The sequence below is a fragment of the Erpetoichthys calabaricus genome, chromosome 18, assembly GCF_900747795.2.
Source record: "Erpetoichthys calabaricus chromosome 18, fErpCal1.3, whole genome shotgun sequence".
NCBI lineage: Eukaryota > Metazoa > Chordata > Cladistia > Polypteriformes > Polypteridae > Erpetoichthys > Erpetoichthys calabaricus.
Genome location: NC_041411.2, coordinates 83,937,950 through 83,956,685, shown reverse-complemented (window position 1 = coordinate 83,956,685; position 18,736 = coordinate 83,937,950). Strand labels below are relative to the sequence as shown.

Sequence of the window (18,736 nt, the reverse complement as noted above, 5' to 3'; positions counted from 1 at the left end):
TGTGAGGTTCGAAACACGCGCTTTGAATGCTCATTGGTTCTCAGCTGTCGCACACAAAGAGCCCGCCCCTCCGACCAATGGGAAAATCAAACCAGTTTAATTCTGTCATTGGGTATGTCACATTAGACGAGCGGCTTAATGGACGCACGCTATTGACTGCCTCCACTTGGCTAAGATTATGAAAATGAAGGCTGCGACTGTAAATCGCTGGAAAAGTCGTCTCGTGTGACGTGGGATTTAGCTAGCTGGGGTAAATAGAAGCCCCCCGATTCTCAACCCAGACAGTGCCTAGAAAAGAAGGATTGGCGAGGCGTGTGGGTTTTTTTTTTTTTATAAATCGTTTCCTATCCATGTTCATATTCAGTGATCGTAACCCACAACAATGGCATTCCAGCGAGGGGGCCTTTCACTGCCTGGCGAGAATCTTATTAGTTTAGCTGAGATAATTAGATAGCGCTTGTCCAATCTCCTGGTAGGCCATGGAGCAGCTTCATTGTTTTAATGAGGTTAATCAAACAGTGCAGAGGCTCCCAGTCCTCGTTTTGGGGGGGGTTTGGGTTTGAGCGTCTGCTCCATTTACTGCAGTGTTTACCCTTCATTGGTATGCATGTGAAGGGCCGCTCTTCTTAAAAACTGGCGAGTTTTTGGTGGATAAATACGGAAAAGAGAGGACTTTTCTAATCGTAAGCTTTTGTCATTTTAGTTCAGATCACAATCCGAGAAAATGTTTCAGAATTAATTACTAGCTGATGAAAAAAATACTTAAACCGTAGAGCAGCAAAAGCACACTGTGAGAAGTAAGAAGCCACCTTAAAGGAATATTCCACCTTAAGACTCGGCTCTATCTGTCACTTCCACAGTCGACCATCACTGCAGACTTCATGTGAAAGAGGAGTCCATTTTGGGTGGAGTATTCCTTGAAGTCCTAATTCCAATCTCCCCACGTCAGCTGCATTTAGAAAACAGCGTGCATAAAAACGATGTGCTGATATTGTGAATGATCCTGCGTGGGGCGTGAGCATTCGTATAACTCGAAGCTGTACAAAGTCAGTGGGTTTGTGCAGCGGAGCAGCAGGCACATGTGACGTCACGTTAGTGGCCGGCGGTGTCCCATCATGTGTGCCCATGTCTTTGTGTTAGAAGCTGGCGACGGCATTTTAGGAGAAATCACTGAATCACTGCCTTCCTAAGACCCCCGAAGAGCGAGAATACAAATCTTTACAAAAATGAACCGCCTCAAGTCGTCATGCTGGCTGTTTTTATACCCACATACCGAGTTCAGAAACCAGGAAAGAGTAAGACAAATTAGAGGAGGGATTCAGTCAGAAGGCCGATTAAAAGTAGGCCTTTTGGGGTAAGCATACGCCATCACCTGGAACAAAGCCTCAGCTTAGGCACAGAGCACTGGCACATGAGATCTAACAGCACCACTCTGTTCAAAACGTGAGCATAAATCAAGAACACGGAGATGAACTGCGATCACCGCTGGCCAGTGGAGTGCAATGCTGGGCAGAGATTGGCGGGCCAAGGGCACATGGGGGCTCCTTTGGGTTTCTCTTTTTATAACGAGCAGTTGTGAAGTGTAGAGGCCTGACATGTTTAGGCCCCGGGTTTTCCCAGCAGGCCTCAGATGTGTGCTGTCCAGTTGAAGTCCAGTTTCTTTTTTTGTTCTGCACTTTGTTGACGTTGATCTTAATGTACTCAAAGCATTTCAAGGGTTATAATACACCGCCCGTAATGTCAGATGTTTAATCAAATAACAAACACAATATAAATGAGTGTTAATCACTGCTACGTGGATCATTATCCAGTTCAGAAAGTGTTTTTTATCAAACAAAGCTCTAATCATTTTTGTTTTCTCTTTTATTTTTTTTTTTTCAGAGTTGCCGGCTGGATGGGAAAAAATAGAAGACCCTGTGTATGGTGTTTATTATGTAGAGTAAGTGGTCTTTGCTTATGTAACTACCTCTCTCGCACGCTGGCGCCTGGGCACCTGAGCCCTCACTTCACGTACCTTCTAAAGCGTCTGACTTTGCTTTCAGAGTCACGTTGGCTTCAGCTGTGTCTTTGTGCCAGCTGGCAGCTACCCCCTCTTCCTGTCCCTGACCTTGGCTGTGCCAGTCCACTGCTGCCGGAGGGGCTTCTCTAGATCCATTTTTGTTTCATTTTGCTTATTGTTTGGAGAGTACTTGGGTACCAGGATGTCATCTCACTGCACTTGATACCCAGGCTGTCACAGTGTATGGACATTGCAGTTACTCTTCTGCACTGAAGGACACTCTGACACTTGGACGTGTGTCTCTCGCCACTCTGTGACAGTGTGTGTGTGTGTGTGACTTAATAAAAGAAAATGAATGATAATTTAGATATAAAAAGAGCTGTCAGAAACGTAGTGGCAAACCTCCGAGAAGTGTGGGAGGAGTAACACATAATAACGTAATAATATGTATAATACAACTCACTTCAGCCCTAGTCTCATTTATATTTACAGAGATGTATATATGCTGTACACAGTCTGATGTGAACATTTACAGTGTGTATTTAATGTACTGTGTATCTTGCTGGGGCTCACACCACAAAGCATCCCAGTTCATAGATTTCCACTGTGGTGTACTGGCGGGTGGTCTGCCGTGAACCTATAATGTTTGATACAGAAGAAGTTTTCTAACGGGTGGAGTGTAGTGGAGACACAGCACAGCAGAGCTGGGGACTGAGAGAGTGAGTGAGCGAGACTCAGCTGACGGCCCTGTGACACGCTCTGTGTGGCTAAGACTACGAGTTCTCCAGTAGGCCCACACTGTGAGGATTCCTCTTCTAAGCTAGAGGTTGCATGTTGACCACCCCCCACACGTGTATGGCGTATTGCCGGACTGTATGCTTACCCTAAAGAGGAGATGTCAGTAAATGTTTACAGGCCCATGAAATTAGGCCAAGTTCTTTAACTGAACTTACGTGACGTATGTGATGTCTGTTGCTGTGTTCACGTGCTCTCCAATCATTTGGAGCTCTGAGTTGTGACTTTTCTCCTCCCTGCTTCAGTGTGTTCAGTGGGTTCTGGTCAGACTATTCCGAAAAATGCAAGGTCGCTCTTGATTTGTTACTTAGTCTACAAAAAAAAAAAAAAGTTCATTTTGTGTGGAGATAAAGAACAAAATAAACGTATTAAATGCTTTTCACATACTTGTTTAATATGTATGGCATTTTGGGCTGACTGGGTATTATGCTTTAAACAAGGTGAAAGGGCAGGGTTACGTCACAACTCGGACAGTTCGGGTTGCTTTGTGTTGTCTGAATTGTCCACGTGGCGTTTGCGACTCGGTTTGCCGTCTGTCTGAGAGCAGGTGAACGCAGCATGTTGTCCCGCAGGAGATCTCGGCTGCCTGCATCTCGTGTTTCACCTTCACCAGGCCGCGCCAGCTGAGCTTTCTCTAAAAGGTTCCTCCCCTCTCTTTTAGCCACATCAACAGGAAGACGCAGTATGAAAATCCTGTCCTGGAGGCAAAGAGGAAAAAGCAACTCGAGCAACAGCCACCTGAAGGTGAGCGGCACATCACAGGTTGGTTTCCTGTCTTTACAGAGCGTCTCCGTTAGAGTCGTCGTTGATTAGCTGCAGGTTCGTTCACGGTCTTGAGGCCGGCTTTCCGAACCTGAACAAACAGACGAGGCTCGGAATTTTACTTGTGGAGTGGGAGGACCGGGAAGTTGACTGGTTTTCTACGTATTTGGTCTTCTGAATCTTTGAGTAGAGGAGTTGCAACAACTTTTTTTTGGTCATCTTTTGCTTTTCGGACCCCCTTTATCCAGTCGAGGAGTTGCTGCCTTGTATTTGTGTGGTGCACACGTTTGCATAGGTTTATGACAGGTGAGCAGCATTTGGTTTTAAGCGATAGACTCTGCATATTGAAAACCAAATTTGTCAATGAAGTGTTGCTTTTTAATAATAAAATCTCTGAAATACAGGAGAAAACCACCACATCTGATACCCTGAGGCATGTGACTGTAGTTTATAGTGGAAACAACTGAAATTTTTGTTAGGAAACGCAGAAAAATTGAGTAAAAGAAACAGGAAATTGACCCAATGCCTACATTTTAACGATGTGATGTGAACAATTGCAGGGAAGATTTTACTGCGTAGAACAGGAGTGCAAGTAGAAAGAGTTTGGATAGTGCAGCACCTCAATTGTACGTCTTCCTGACGTGGTGCTCCTCGGTTAGTCACTGAGGCCTGAATATTTTACATTAGAACTGTGTGTGTGTTTTAAATATCTGCCTTAATAACTCCGTTTTCCTCTGAGGCACATGACACTGACAAGGAGACCGTGAACGCAAAGTTCAGTTTTTGAACATCTGTCTGGCTGAGCTTCTTTGATTAAAACAGCAAAACAGTTATAAAAAACAAATCAAGAATCCGACATACCATAAACCACAAGCTGCGATTGTCCACAGGCCCACGTTTATCTTTTGCTCGTTTAGCTGCCTGTCAGATGGAGGACTGAAGAGAAGGCTGATTTTGAATTTCACACGGGGCTGAAGTTTGTCAGGAGCAGTTACAGTACACAAGAATGACGACCTGCAGACAAAAGGAAAATCGTGTACGGCGCCTCTTCTTTCTGATGACTCGCTCAGTGCCACACAGTTACCTGCCCCTTTGATTTCTACGTTGCCCTCCTGCTCTCAGTCGCGTGCGCTGCAGCGTTGAACGTCTCTGTGTGTTTCTCTAGCGCTGCCGATGATCCTGTCGTTACGAGCAGTGAGGTGTATCTGAAGCCTCGAGCGCACGCGTAGCTCCTCCAGCCATTTGTGAAACTGCTTTGGTCGCCCCCCTTGTTGTGAGTATTTATAAATCACCACATCTCGCTGCGCCAGCATCAGGCCACAATGGTTCTAAAGACCGACCCTGATATCTAGAAAAGAAAAGTCCTTGTCGTTGAAGTCAGCCTTGTTTGTTTCAGTGACCAATGTTACAGCGTAAGCTGAAAACCACAACACTGAGGGAAAAATCTGAAACTTTCCGTTCAGTTTTCAATATCCACACACTTGTCATTGTTTCATGCTCCGATATGAACATGGCGGCACAGACAGACTCAACACTAGTAAACGCCAGCCAGGCCCACATAAAGCGTGCTGATTCTACAGTTGAAGAGTTACCAGGAGCTGCCGCAGTACTGGTGGGATTTGTTTTAAAAGCCGTTGGTTCCTGCAGGATGTATTGTTGTGGTGTGGTTACCACTGACTGACTGTGGTGGTCTGTGCTCATTAAGAAGCCCCACGCTAAGGAGCTAATGCATGTTGGCCGGCCATTATACCCACGGGATGTTAACTTGCAGATACCACTGATCCTTTGTTTTTAATGGGGGGTGTCTTAAATTTAAGGGTGTTTTATATTGGAAGCAACACGGCACAATGCATAGTTATCAGCCATGATGCTCGAGCACACTGTTGGGACACAGTAATGGTTACCCACACAGTAAGATGGTCCATCTGCCGGCACAAGTGTCAGTCTGGAGGTCTTTACGAATGACCACTTTAGTTTGCTTTCTCGTTATTTGCTGCTTTACATTTACATTTACATCATTTAGCAGACGCTCTTATCCAGAGCGACTTACAACAGTGTGTGTTAGTTTTTTTTCGCATACCCCTTGGGGTCAGAGCGCAGGGTCAGCCATTGTACAGCGCCCCCTGGAGCAATTACAGGTTAAGGGCCTTGCTCAAGGGCCCAGCAGAGTAGGATCTCTTTTGGCACTGATAGGGATTCGAACCGGCAACCTTCGGGATACTAGCGCAGATCCTTAGCCTCAGAGCCACCACTCCGCTCTCTGCCGCTAAGTGCTGTGGAGCTATAAGAAGTGACCAACGAGGAGTGACAACCAGCGGATCTCATAGTGAATGTGAATGGCACTGTACTGACTGTGCTTTTGTTTCCAGAATGGATAGAGGACCACTCAACTGCTGGACCCCCGCTTGCTAATTATGCTTCAAACTTCCAGGAAACCTTCAGGGATGGACAGGCCCCTGCTCCGCCATCGCAAAGTAAGAGTAAGCTCAACTGCCTCAAGTTCTTCTTTACTTCTTTTTCTTTTAATGACATTTCCAGCAGGAGTTTGCGTTCTGCACCTGAGAAGAGCAAACTGCTGTCACATGAAGCCGTAGCCATTATCTGCTAAATTGTAATTGTATTCTGTCAGCAAACCCTTGAAGCTGGCATTGTGACAGCCGTCAGTCACCAAGACACTCTTCTGTCACTCTGGCCCGGTATCAGTCGTGGTCTTTGCTTAGGGTTTAGTGTGCCGAGGGTCTTAGAGCCTCAGGTCCGCCGCCTTGCAATCCCCCTCCCCCCCCCAAGTGTTCAGGGCGCTAACACGCCAATGTCGGGTTTTATGGGCTGCTGAGCCCACCTGCCTTGTGTTCTTTCCCTGCTCCTCACACGTGGAGGCCTTGACTGTTGGGCGAGTGTGAATTGGGAACTGCAGCTTCATTGTTGCCGTGTGCAGCGCCACGTTAGACTCGTTAAAAGGTTTATTCATTTGAAGCACACAGACTCGCTCGCTCTCTGCCTGAGGAAGCCACAATGGCTGCTGTTTTAATTAAGAGCTGTTTTTAGCCATTAAGCGCAGTGATTCTCCCTTTGCTTACCTAGCCTGCCTGTTTAATACTGACCTATTATTTTCTGTCAAACTGGCTTTTAAAATGCAGGTAATTTGCCGTGAATGAGCGCAGTTAATTAACGTCTACTCTGCGGGACAAACTGTTACTTTCACCTGCACTTGCCCTGCTGTTGACAGCTGAATGCAAGCCTCGGAACATTACATTACAGCAGGAGTGAGCGTCTCTTCAAGGGGTTAGTCGCCATAAAAACCTGAGGCCGCTATGACCTTCCTGGCCCGAGACGGATGGCCCCGTCCTAAAGTTTAGTAGCAGACGTCAGCTTGTTGTACTCCGGCTGGGTTCTCACCTGTCTGCATCTTTATGGCAATTCGCACCACCTATGCTTCAGAACAGGTCACCCACCTCAAGCTAAGCCTGTTCAGGCCCAGCCAGTACTTGGAAGGGAGACCATCTAGAAAACGCTTGGGTAGCTGTTGGGAAAGGTGTTGGTGAGGCCAGCAGGGGGCGCTTGCCTGTGGTCTGCGTGTGGATCCCAATGCCCCAGTGTAGTGATGGGGACATTGTACTGTAAACGTGGTGCCATCCTTCCTATGAGCGGTCATCTTTCGTAAAGAGTAGGGTGTACCCCGATGTCCTGATTAAACTGCCCATTCCGGCCCCCTAATCATCCGCTGTCTCTAATTGGCTGACTGTCTCTCACCGCTTTACCACCTAACAGCTGATGTGTGGTGAGCACACTGGCACAGTAATACCTCATCCAGGTGGGCACTAGACATTGGTGCTCTATGTAAATCACTTTGAATATTGACAAAAGTGTTATCTAAATGTAATTAATTATTATTATTGATTAATTATTAGCAGATGTTCTCCAAACTCCACACATCTATTTATGTGAAGTTCTGTAAAATTCAGTGGTCCTTAAATTCCGCATTTGCACGTAAACCTCTTATCTAACCAAGCCACGTTGTCCCCCTGCTGTGGTGGGCTTTGGGATGTCCCTTTTTTTCCCCAGGCCAGCCCCACATATCCATCCCAGTTTAGGTGTCTTATTCTGAAAATCAAAAATATTTGTCCCGTACTTTCGACCTGATTAATTTCTCACTCATGTAATTTATGCCCTTGTTACACGTAGATCCTTTCAGGAGCAGTGCATTATGGTTAGTCATCTGTGCTCATTAGAGACATACAATCTGACTACTCGGATGTCCTGTCGCTGTCACGGCGCCCTGGTATGTTTATCTTCGCAGTGTAAGCTCCTCGTACACTGAAACTTAAAGCCATACCTCAAATGTAAAATGAGGTTGAGAGCCCAAGAACGAGCAGCCCAGCACTCTCTGCTATGGAGGACATTGGAAATATTCTGCTTTTGGAGGTTAGAGTGCAGGGGCCAGTGACATTAGTGTGACATTTGACTTTGAGCTTGTGGCTTGCCCCACTTCTGACTGGCTGAGTATGGCCTTGTGGTAATTCAGGTCACTTGTGTGTGTGTTGTGCGGGTGAAGATTATAGGTGGGCATTCTAATGATGATATGGCAAGAGAATTCAAAAATATCACAAATAAATAAAAATGCAGTTGCAGATACGAGTCTTTATAAGTCAACCAGATGGCCACACGACCCGCGTGCCAACGCTGTCCTGGGGTGATGACATCCATTACCTCTTACATCAACTTCCATTGTCTAGAATTATTTTAGAAAAACACTGAAGCCCCCCTTGCGGAGTAAATGACACGGGCGTGTCTTTGTTTGACTGCCATTGCGGGGTCCCCCTGAAATGAGCTGCTCCCTTTGCAGACACCTGGCACTGCGTGAGCTGCAGGTTGTCCCCCTGACAATGGCTTCTTATCTTGAACTGAGCTGAAATGTCAGCAAAAGGCTTTTCTAACTAACGAATGTCACCTTTACCATCAACAGCGAAGCCCTTCTTCACCCGCAATCCTGCAGAGCTCAAAGGAACCTTCATTCACACCAAGCTGAAGAAAAGCAGGAGGGGGTTCGGCTTCACTGTGGTCGGAGGGGACGAGCCCGATGAATTCCTGCAGATAAAGAGTCTGGTTTTGGATGGGCCTGCTGCAGTGGATGGAAAGATGGAGACAGGTAGGCGTCCCTACATGGCTGTGAATTATTTAGCGAATGAGACTCGCTGCCTTATTCTGTCGAGGCCGCTCATGATCGCATGCTTTCTTGATCAATACTCACTTTGCTATTGTGAGAAAATGTCTTCTTCACCCCCCTCTGTCACATTTCCATTAAAGACAAAGCTTCCTTTTGCTGCATATGCATTTGATGACGTTTCCAAAGTGTCACATGCATCATTACGTCTCCAGGGCAGGCCGATGTGGCTCACGGTGTCCTGTTGAACCCTTACATGAGGCGGGCACGGGGACAGCAAAAGCTTTCATATTCACTACTTGGACATCTCATTGTCAAAATGTTGCTGCTCTGTCTGGGCACCCCTGCCAAGGACATGTAGCCCTTGTGCATGTAACTTCCAATGCAAACATATGCGTGGTCTGTTGGGCCAGGCCTGCATTTGTGTGCCAGTGCCACAGGTTCATGCCCTGTCATTCACTTTCTGTGATACTGCACCATATGTGTAGTGAACTGTTTCTAGACGCTTAATGGGGCACACAAGGGTATGTTTCAAAATGAGAAGTAAATATTGCTGCTCTGAGCACCATGTGACTGTTGAAATGTGCCAAAGTGAAGAAGTGGGCACTCCAGAGAGTGGCCGATAATAAAACTGTGGCCGAAGGAGGGTGTCCTAGCCATCCAGCCATCTCTGATAGCCTTGGGGTTTGTTAGCTCCTAGGTGCCCACCCTGTCCAATGGATTTTTGATCATATGAATCAATTTTATAGCACAGTGAATGCAAACTATCCGAGTATTAAGATCAAATCGGTAAGCGTTTTAACATGAGAGGGTACTGGCATGTGCCCCCAGTTGGCTGCTATCCTCAGAATCTGAAACGTTTTACTTGTAGATATGAAATTGACAAGAAAGCCTGAATAATTTATGTATAGAAGATCAATGCTTAGTCCAGAGCAGGGTCACGTGGGGGGTTGCTGGAGCCTGCCCTCGCGCAGCACAGGGCACAAGGCAGGAACAAACCTTGGAGAGGACGCCAGTCCAGTGCATGGCAAACACACACACGGGCCAATAGTGTCGCCAGTTCACCAGACTTGCTTGTCTTCAGACAGTAGGAGGAGACCCAGGCAGACAAGATGGAGAACATGCAAACTCCACACAGGGAGGCCCGCCAACCCTGGTGTCCATATACATTTTTAAAAATATCTAACCTGTACTGGGGCTTTACAATAGAGACAATGGGGCAGGAAGCACCACTGGAAAATAAAAGCCTAAAACTTGCCGAATGCGTCCTCTTTGAGTTTCAGTAAAGGAGATTTGGAAATAATCGTTTTAGCCTGGGATTATTTTTTTGAGTGCTCAGATAAATATGGAAGTAAATTAAAACAAAACCAACCACCTGGCACAGAAAGTTTACTGGGATTTGCCAATTAAAAGGAAGCCACACCCCTCAGAGGTGAAAGGTTATTGCGGAAGATAACAAGGACCTTGAGGTAACACACTGCTGGCTTTCTTGTAAAATGGCCGAATCTCATCATGTTGGTGTTCATAAATGACACATGCAATCGCAAGGCGCACATCCATACTCGGCGACTGTCCTGGTTTGGAAAAATGGACGCATTTGGTACACTTAAGGGGGTGGTTTTCTGGCTTTACCCGTCAATTCCAATGTAAAACTCCACTGAAGGCAAGAAATGTTTAAAAATGTATAGAAGATGATGGGCTGTTGCACACAATTTCACGTGGCAAAGGCACATATAGGCTGTGTTTGTGAAAAGATAACTTGGAAAAGTACCAAACGTGTCCTTGAACCTCCTTAGCATTGGTCCCAAGCGTCGCTCGGGTGACTGTATAGACACGTCTCACGTAAGTATTAGACCCGAGGGTTACTCGGGCTGTAAAAGTGCCACCAGTGTTAGTGCCGAGCGTTACTCAGGAAATGACATAGGCGTGTCGTGCGCAAGTGACAGGCTCGAGTGTTACGCAGGCAACGGTGCAGACACGTCTTCTTCTAGCCTCATAATGGCACCTTGTAAGAAACGTTTTTCAGCAGCCCAGGTGTTGCCCGCTGTTGACAGCGATACGAGCAGTGAATGTGTCTTCAGGCAGTGACACTGAAGTGGACAGTGAAACCAAAAGTGATTCTGATGAATGCGAAAGTGACACTCGTGTCCATCGCACATGTGCAGTGTGGTGTTCAAAGACTGATCAGTCTGGAAAGAAAATCCGCAAGGAATCACGCTGCTCTTGTCCTGACTGTGACACTGGATTGTGCGTTTCACCAAAGTTCAAGATACACCACATAAACGACACATTTGGACAGTATATACGATATTAGCATCATCATTATTATACTGTCTGCGCTACTGGCTTTGCACTTTTAGTGTTTTGCACGTTTCACAATAGAAAGATCAGATTTAATAAATATGTCATTTTTCAACCCAAAACCAGAAATGCTCTTTACATATTTTTGCAAGAAAAAATGTAACACAAAGGAGTTTAAGCAATGTTAGGGATTATATCAGGTGACCAGTTCTATTATTCCATAAATTGTCACACCGCCATGACGAGGCCCAGCTATGCTCTTCTCAGGTTGTCATTTATCTGTCTGTGTGCCCTCAGATGTGTTGACGTGTTGTCCAGGTTACGCTGTAGCAACGATCACGTGTTGAAGATCACCTGTCTAAACAAATCACCCATTCTTTTCCTCCAGTGCCCACTAACTGATGACTGGCCCTGCCTTAACCCGTCCTGTCTTCTGTTCCCCACTAGGTGACGTTATTGTCAGTGTCAATGACACCTGTGTCCTGGGATATACTCACGCTCAAGTTGTGAAGATCTTTCAGTCAATTCCTATTGGTGCCATGGTGGACCTTGAACTGTGTCGTGGTTACCCTCTGCCCTTTGACCCTGATGACCCCAACACTAGCTTGGTAACGTCTGTGGCAATTTTGGACAAGGAACCGATTATTGTTAACGGACAAGAGAGCTATGACTCGCCGTCTAGCCACAGCAGCCAAACGGGAAACGTGAATGGAATTAAGGAGGCAAGACCCAGCAGCCCCTCAGCGGAGGTGTCGTCCAGCAGCTCCCATGGGTACTCCAGTGACGTTGTTACCTTGGCATCTTCTATTGCCACGCAGCCCGAACTGATAACTGTCCACATAGAGAAAGGTGACAAAGGTTTTGGCTTTACCATCGCTGACAGCCTTGGAGGAGGAGGCCAGCGAGTGAAACAGATTGTCGATTATCCTCGATGTCGCGGTCTCAAGGAAGGAGATATTATAATTGAAGTAAATAAGAAGAATGTGCAGAGTCTCGCTCATAACCAAGTAGTCGACTTGCTGAGCAAATGTCCAAAAGGAAATGAAGTCACACTCCTCGTCCAAAGAGGTAAGGCCTGCGGATTTATTTGATTTTGTAATGAATGCAAATTTCTGATTGGCCAAGGAGGTTTTGCTCTCTTAGTTGGCGTTTTGTGCAGAGCCATTGATCTGCCAGCTCTTGGGAAGGCAGTCAGGACACTGCAGCTGTTTCTTGCCATTTATGAAGCCACTAAGTATCTGAAACATTTTGTTGTTAATGTCTGTTTGGGAAACGGGAGGATTCTGAGTAAGCAGGAAGTGTTACATCTCTGAAATGGCTTTTAGTGCGTTAATCGCGTTCAGGCTGTTGGTCGGCTTTATTGAACACAACTCGTCTTGCCTTTGTATTTGTGAATTAGCTTACCATGTGACACCTGGCAGCTGAGCTGAATTGTACAGCATGGCAGCAGTGGGTACTCAACAGGCTGGTTTCAACTGCAGTTCAATCCCTTAACCACTAGGGGGGGTACTGCCTGATATCACAGTGCACTGCACAATCATCTCTTCATTTGGTATTAGAAGCAGACCTTTACTGAGATGTTGAATAGTGGTTATCTATCTATCTATCTATCTATCTATCTATCTATCTATCTATCTATCTATCTATCTATCTATCTATCTATCTATCTATCTATCTATCTATCTATCTATCTATCTATCTATCTATCTATCTATCTATCTATCTATCTATCTATCTATGCACAAACATGCGCACACACACTATGGTCAGAACACACCAGAATGACTGAAAAGTTTGAAAATTAGAAAGAAACCCTCTGACTGGCAGTCTCGGTCCCAGGGTGTATTGCTGTAGGTATAAACCCCTCAGACACGTTTCTTGACATATTTCTGCTGAATAATTGGCTGAAAGTCCTCAGTGTTGCTGTCACAGAGAGAGGATGTGCAGCATTGTTCAGAATGGCACCCAGTTTTGTTTTAAATCTCTCATTTGCTACGACGTCCTGGGGGTTCAGGTTGTTGATTCGGTGGGTCTCTCATGAAGTGATGTTCCTTGCCGTCACAGAGATGTAGAAGTCGTCAAGGCTGTCACTTCCCACATTAAAGGAGCTCAGCCTCCTAACAATAAAAGAGCCTGCTTTGTTCTTTCTTCTCTAATTCCTCTGTGTTATAAGACCAGTCCAGCCTGTCATTAATGTGGACCACCATGTACTTGTAGGAGTGGACCACCTCCACATCCACTCCTTGAATAGTGATTGGACATAGAGACTATTTGATGCCAGTGATCAATAAGCAGTTGCTTGGTTTTGCTGATGTTGAGTTGCAGACTGTTCTCAAAGTTCTCCCCCTGACTCCTCTCCTGTTTTCTTATCCCCCTTATCGGTACACCCCCATAAGTGCAGAATCATCTGAGAATATCTGCAAGTGATGTGACCTGCTGTTATATTTCTAGTGAACATGAAGCAGACGGGCCTGGTCGTTGTGGTGCTCCAGTGTTGCTCACACAGTCCTTGAGCCTCATAAACAGTGGTCTGCCCAACAGATGGCCCACCACCCAGGACACCACAGGCTCGTCCACCTGCACGTCTCTGAGCTCAGCCCTTAACAGGGATGGCTGAATTGTAGTGAAGGCACTGAAGAAATCCAAACCCCGCATCCTCACAGAATGGCCAGCTTTGTCGAGCCTTGTGGAGCAGATAGATAATTGTATCCTTCACTCCAATCTTTATCTGATAGATAAACTGCAGAGGTTCCTGGTGGTGTAATACAGGAGGACTCCCATAGTCCAGGACGAGCCACTCAAAGGTCTCTATGATGTGAGACCTAAGTGTCCCTGGTCTGTAGTCATCAGGTGAAGAGGTGTCTGCCTTTTTTGAAACAGGAACAATGCAGAATGTTTTCCAGTGCTGTGCCACTTTCTGGACCCTCAGAGATAGACTGAACAGGTGACAGAGGACATCACAAGGTTGGCCAGCACAGGTCTTAAGAACTCGAGGACCGACTCCATCTGGTCCTGCGGCGTTTGCTATGTGTAGCCTCCTCACTTGGTCTTCATGAACAGTCCACACTGATGGTCATCGGTGGCCTCATCACTGGCTATTCAGTTGACTGTTGATGTAGTACAGATGATTTGGGGATGGTGGTGGGGCTGGTCATTGGAAGAAGATGGCAGAGGGAGGGAAGATCTGTTAGAAAATGTGTTCAGAGAGTTTGCGTTGTCCACTGCCCCCTTGTCCAGTTGTGTCGTATGTTGATTTGGAGCTGCTGGTAGGTGTTGCTCTGTATTGACAGGCCGAGTCGTCACACACAGCAGATCACACTAATGGCCTTGGTGTTAATGTTTTATGGCTCTCCAAAGTCGTCAGGTTTGGCTGCAGCGCCGAATGTTCAGAGCGCGGCTTGGGGGCGCCAGCAGCAGTATGTCGTTACCTGTCAGCAAAATCCAGCGCCATACTGTTTGTTCAATTTGAGTGAAGTCCTTGCTGTGATTTTTGTGGTGAAGGAACGTTATTTTCCTAAGTTATAGTACTTGACCGTATTTGTGTCCCTTTACTGTGTGTCTTGCCCTAAGTCCGTCCCTGCTGCAGCAGCTCAGTCTGCAGGCTCACCACATACAAACACACGATGGAGGGGCCACAAGTGAGCAGCCCTCTGTATTTGGCGTCTATCGGTCGTGAAGCTGTGTGGATCTCCTGTACCTTTGTAATGACGCAGGTGGGTCAAAGTCTCAATGCAGACCCCATCCAGCTGCTGTCCACTTACAGTAACTGAAGTGTTTAACAATGGCACCTGTTTGGGGGTCCTTTCCGTATACGTGTTTTTAATTTTATTTTGCTCTTGTTTTAGCTCCTATGGCTTATTAATGTCATGAAAGCTGTTTGTTGTTTACTTTGTGAAGCCATTTGGAATTCCGACTGTGGAAGTAAAATCCACCAGCTTACTTGGAGCCATCTCGGTGTAACTCCAGCTTATGTGCTTGTCAGGCCGACGGAAGGCAACACGTTTAATAAAGTTTGTGCTCCTTTTCTCATCTCTTTTTATAACCTCCGTTTGTTGAGGACCCTCATGTCTAAGGCCTCATTTTGAAAAGCCCCAAAGCCTTCCTCAGATTAAAGCAGTTTGTGTAAATCACAGCTCCCTTTTCCGTCCAGTTCAAGAAGCACCATGAGGAAGTCGGGAACATGGAGAGTGTGCCGAGCGTTGAGGGATCACGTGGTCAACAAGAGACGTGGCTTCACAGGGATTATGGGGTTACGTGGTTAGCCCACCCCAAATTGTGGACTGCTTTAAAGCCGATGTCACATTACGCCACTTTCTGCTGACCCTGTCGCTGCATTGTGTGACATCACAGCCTGTGTCATGTTTTCCAGGGTAGTCACGCTTGCCCCTTTATCTAACGGCCAATAGCGTGCTGCCTGACGTGATCTCTGCCCTCAAATTCTGTTTTTTTTTTTGTCCATTCTGTTTTGGTGTGTAAAATACAAGACATCAGACTGACAAGCTTATCTTCTGTTTGTGAGGTTCAATACCCACGTACCCCGATTCCTCGTCGCTACGCTCTGTGCATGGTACCACAAGATGAACGCTCATTGGTCCTTCACTCTTGTACGTAAAGAGCCCACCCCTCCGACTAACCTGTTTGGTTTTATCCTAGCCAGTCACAGACTGGGTGGTCTCAGTTGTTGGGTATGTCACATTAGACCATTAGCTTCATGGGAGTGCGCCTCCTACTGGCTAAGATTACTTAAATGAAGGCACCGACTAAAACTCACTGGAAAAGTCATCTGATGTGACATGGGCTTAATGTGCTAAGAAGGGACATCCAGAACGTGACAAACGGGACCTGAATGTAAATCTCTGTGCGTTGGCGGCCTCAGCCATCATCATCTGATTTCTTGGCCCAGTCACCATCACTGTAATACTTTTTTTCGTTGCCATTAAATCCAGCAGTGCTGCCATTTAGAGTGTCTCATGAAAACAAATATGGAAATAAACGTGTCTGTGTGATGATGTATGGGAGTGTGCACTCGGTCTTTTGAGGGGCCGCTCTCTTTGTGATTCATCGTGGTCAAGACGGGGATCACAGAGTAAGAAATCAACACGAGTCAGGTTATCATTACTGCCGGGCGATGCCAGATGAAGGCCCGGCTCCTGCGGCTTGGTGCTCGTCCTGCTGCTGTTCAGCACTGAGTGTGGCTTATTTAACAGTCAGCCCAACAGCAACCTGAAATTTTATATAGCGCCCTTTATAAAAGAAATGAGAATACAATTTGGTAGCTGAGTAATTTGAAAAGGACTGCAGGATGGACAGATATTTAAACAAGTCAGAGAAGAACAAAGAAGTGAAACGAGACCAAAAATGAGAAGTCGCATTTTAAACCTTCACTCCCGCCTCCTTGTAAGTAAGCAGATTAGACGATTTTACGTTCAGTCCCTGTTTTAAAAAAAAAAATATAAAAAGAGCAACGCAAACACAAATCTGGGAGGCTTTCAGAAAGTGGCACCTATTTTCCTTTCCTCCACGTAATTGCTCCTTTAAATTTTCTTTTTTTTTTCTCCGTCTTTCATGTTAGGCCATCTCCAGCAATTTCACAAAGAGCCAATTAGGCATCTGGCTTTCCCCTGCGATGCGAGTCCTCGGCCCGAGCAGAACTCTAATTGGCTGACTTGGGCCTCGTCTCGCTTCACCTCTGTCGGAGCTGCCAGAGCTGCACACTTGAAGCTGCTGCACTCTTTTCATTAAGCCTGGCCTGCTGTCGGTGGTGGCGCCTCCGCCGAATTGATTACACTTCTGTGGGATGTGCAGGAGGCCAAAGGGGCAAAAATTAGTAAATAAAGCAAAGCCTGAATGGTAAACCGCTTGGAAGGAAAGGTCAGCCGTGCTGTGAGAAAGGTGCTGACTGAGGGGCTGGAGTCACCCCTTTGGTTTTTGCTGCATGCAGACCCCCTGTTGCAAAGTCCTTCTTAAAGTCAGATGATAGGGAGGTACGGATACCCAATGAGAACACTCGTAATAAACCATCCATGATAACTAGACCTTATCACACCACTGTACTGGCACAAGGCTCAGAACGAGGGACAGATGGACCTCCAAGTAGAAATCAGTTCAATAATAAACCAATAAACTGATTTGCTAGGCAGTGCGGGGTGGACCACCGGTGGAACCTCAGGTTAATACAGGAGGCGGACGCACTCTCAAGGCGTATCTGCAAGAAGGAGAGTTTGGTGAGCAGATGAACCTGAAAGCACTGCAACACCCCCTATTGTGGCCTCTGTAAGACAAACAGATGCGACAGAGGTTTTGGGCATGTCCATGACCCCCTGTCATGAAAAGAAATCAAAAAAGAAATTGTTTTTACAAAGATTATAATAACGTCTTTTCAGATGCCAGTCCGATGCAGAACTAACTCAAACATGGCCGACCTTCCAGGAAGGGGCGGGTCCAGGAGGACGGACAATGGAAGTGACGTCAGAGCTGGCATGGCTCTCGATCTTCTGTTCTATTGAAAACAAAAATGTACATCCAAAAAATGAAACTGTTCACCCCCGTTAATACGACACATCGCTGGGGCAGCCAGTTGGTTTTAGAAGTCACATGATTAGTTGAGTGGTGATCACCTGACTTGGGTTTGCGTTGATTGAAAGTGGAAGGGCCACCTTGTGGTGAGTCAGTATGGTAGCCGTACCTTCACAATAAAGAGACGAAAGAACACAGGAATAAACTCCATGAAACGGTGACTGAAAGGCACGAGTCAGGAAGGTGGGGACAAGAAAATCTCCAAGTCGGTGAACATCCCATGGTGTGAATTAAGAAATGAGAAGAGTTCTGCTGGAGCAGGCCATATACCTGCAAAGAAGACAACGAGTGAGGGAGGCCATCCAGGGACCTCTGAGAACACGGAAGGAGTCACAAGCTACAGTGGCTCAGACTGGAGAGGCTGTGCAGGCAGCAGCTGATGCCCCTGAGTGCTTCACCAGTCCCAGCTTTATGGGTGAGTGGCAGATAGTGAAGAAGGCACTGAGGAAACTCTGAAGTCAGCTGGAAGAAGGTTCTGTGGTCTGATGAGAACACACTGATATTTTTTGGCTGTCAGATGAAACACCGTGTTACACTGAGCATTATAAAAAACACACCATCCCCACCATGAAGTATGGCGGTGGCAGCATCGGGCTGTGAGGGTGCTGCTCTGCAGCAGGCCCTGGAAGACTTGTGAGAGTAAAATGAACACAGAAAAAGGGGAATCCTGGAGGAAAACTTGATGGGAGTCTGAAAGAGGCCTGTGCCTTCAGAGAAGACAAGAAGCCCAAGCTTAAAGCCAAAGCAATGCAGAGATGGTGTCAAAACAACAACGTGAATGTCGTGGCACACTCCTCCTCCTCAGATATTCACTTGGCTTCAGCGGAGGCAGGATTTGAGCTAAAGCCGCTCGATTACACAGCAGAAGGAGAACTGCCGTAAAAACTCCACACAGACCATCGGGCAGGCTGGGAATAGAACCCGAGACTCTGGGGCTGTGCCCACCACTCTGCCATCTTCTGTATCTGCCATTTTTTCATTTGTAATGAGAGGATATCATTTATAATAATGTGATTTGGACGACGATTGTGCCAGAGGAAGGAGTTTGGGGAAAAAAAGGAATTTGGGGGGCTTTGTGGGAATTTAAAGGACTGAGAAGCCACATCTCTGCCGTTAATGCATTGGCAGTTCTGATGGATGTT

The 18,736-nt window shown here is 46.5% G+C and overlaps 2 protein-coding genes across 6 annotated transcripts in view; both read left to right on the top strand.

The window, feature by feature from the left end:
• adamts9 (ADAM metallopeptidase with thrombospondin type 1 motif, 9) overlaps positions 1 to 18,736 on the top strand; it is a 512,150-nt gene that overhangs the window by 174,771 nt on the left and 318,643 nt on the right. The gene's annotated exons all lie outside the window — the stretch shown is intronic.
• magi1b (membrane associated guanylate kinase, WW and PDZ domain containing 1b) overlaps positions 1 to 18,736 on the top strand; it is a 297,633-nt gene that overhangs the window by 221,733 nt on the left and 57,164 nt on the right. For all 5 annotated transcript variants that reach the window (XM_028824457.2, XM_051921186.1, XM_028824466.2 and 2 more), the window contains 5 exons: positions 1,882 to 1,939; positions 3,456 to 3,556; positions 5,926 to 6,036; positions 8,520 to 8,702; positions 11,466 to 12,086. In XM_028824457.2, the coding sequence (XP_028680290.1) occupies positions 1,882 to 1,939; positions 3,456 to 3,556; positions 5,926 to 6,036; positions 8,520 to 8,702; positions 11,466 to 12,086 (1,074 nt within the window). The remainder of the gene's footprint in view (positions 1 to 1,881; positions 1,940 to 3,455; positions 3,557 to 5,925; positions 6,037 to 8,519; positions 8,703 to 11,465; positions 12,087 to 18,736) is intronic.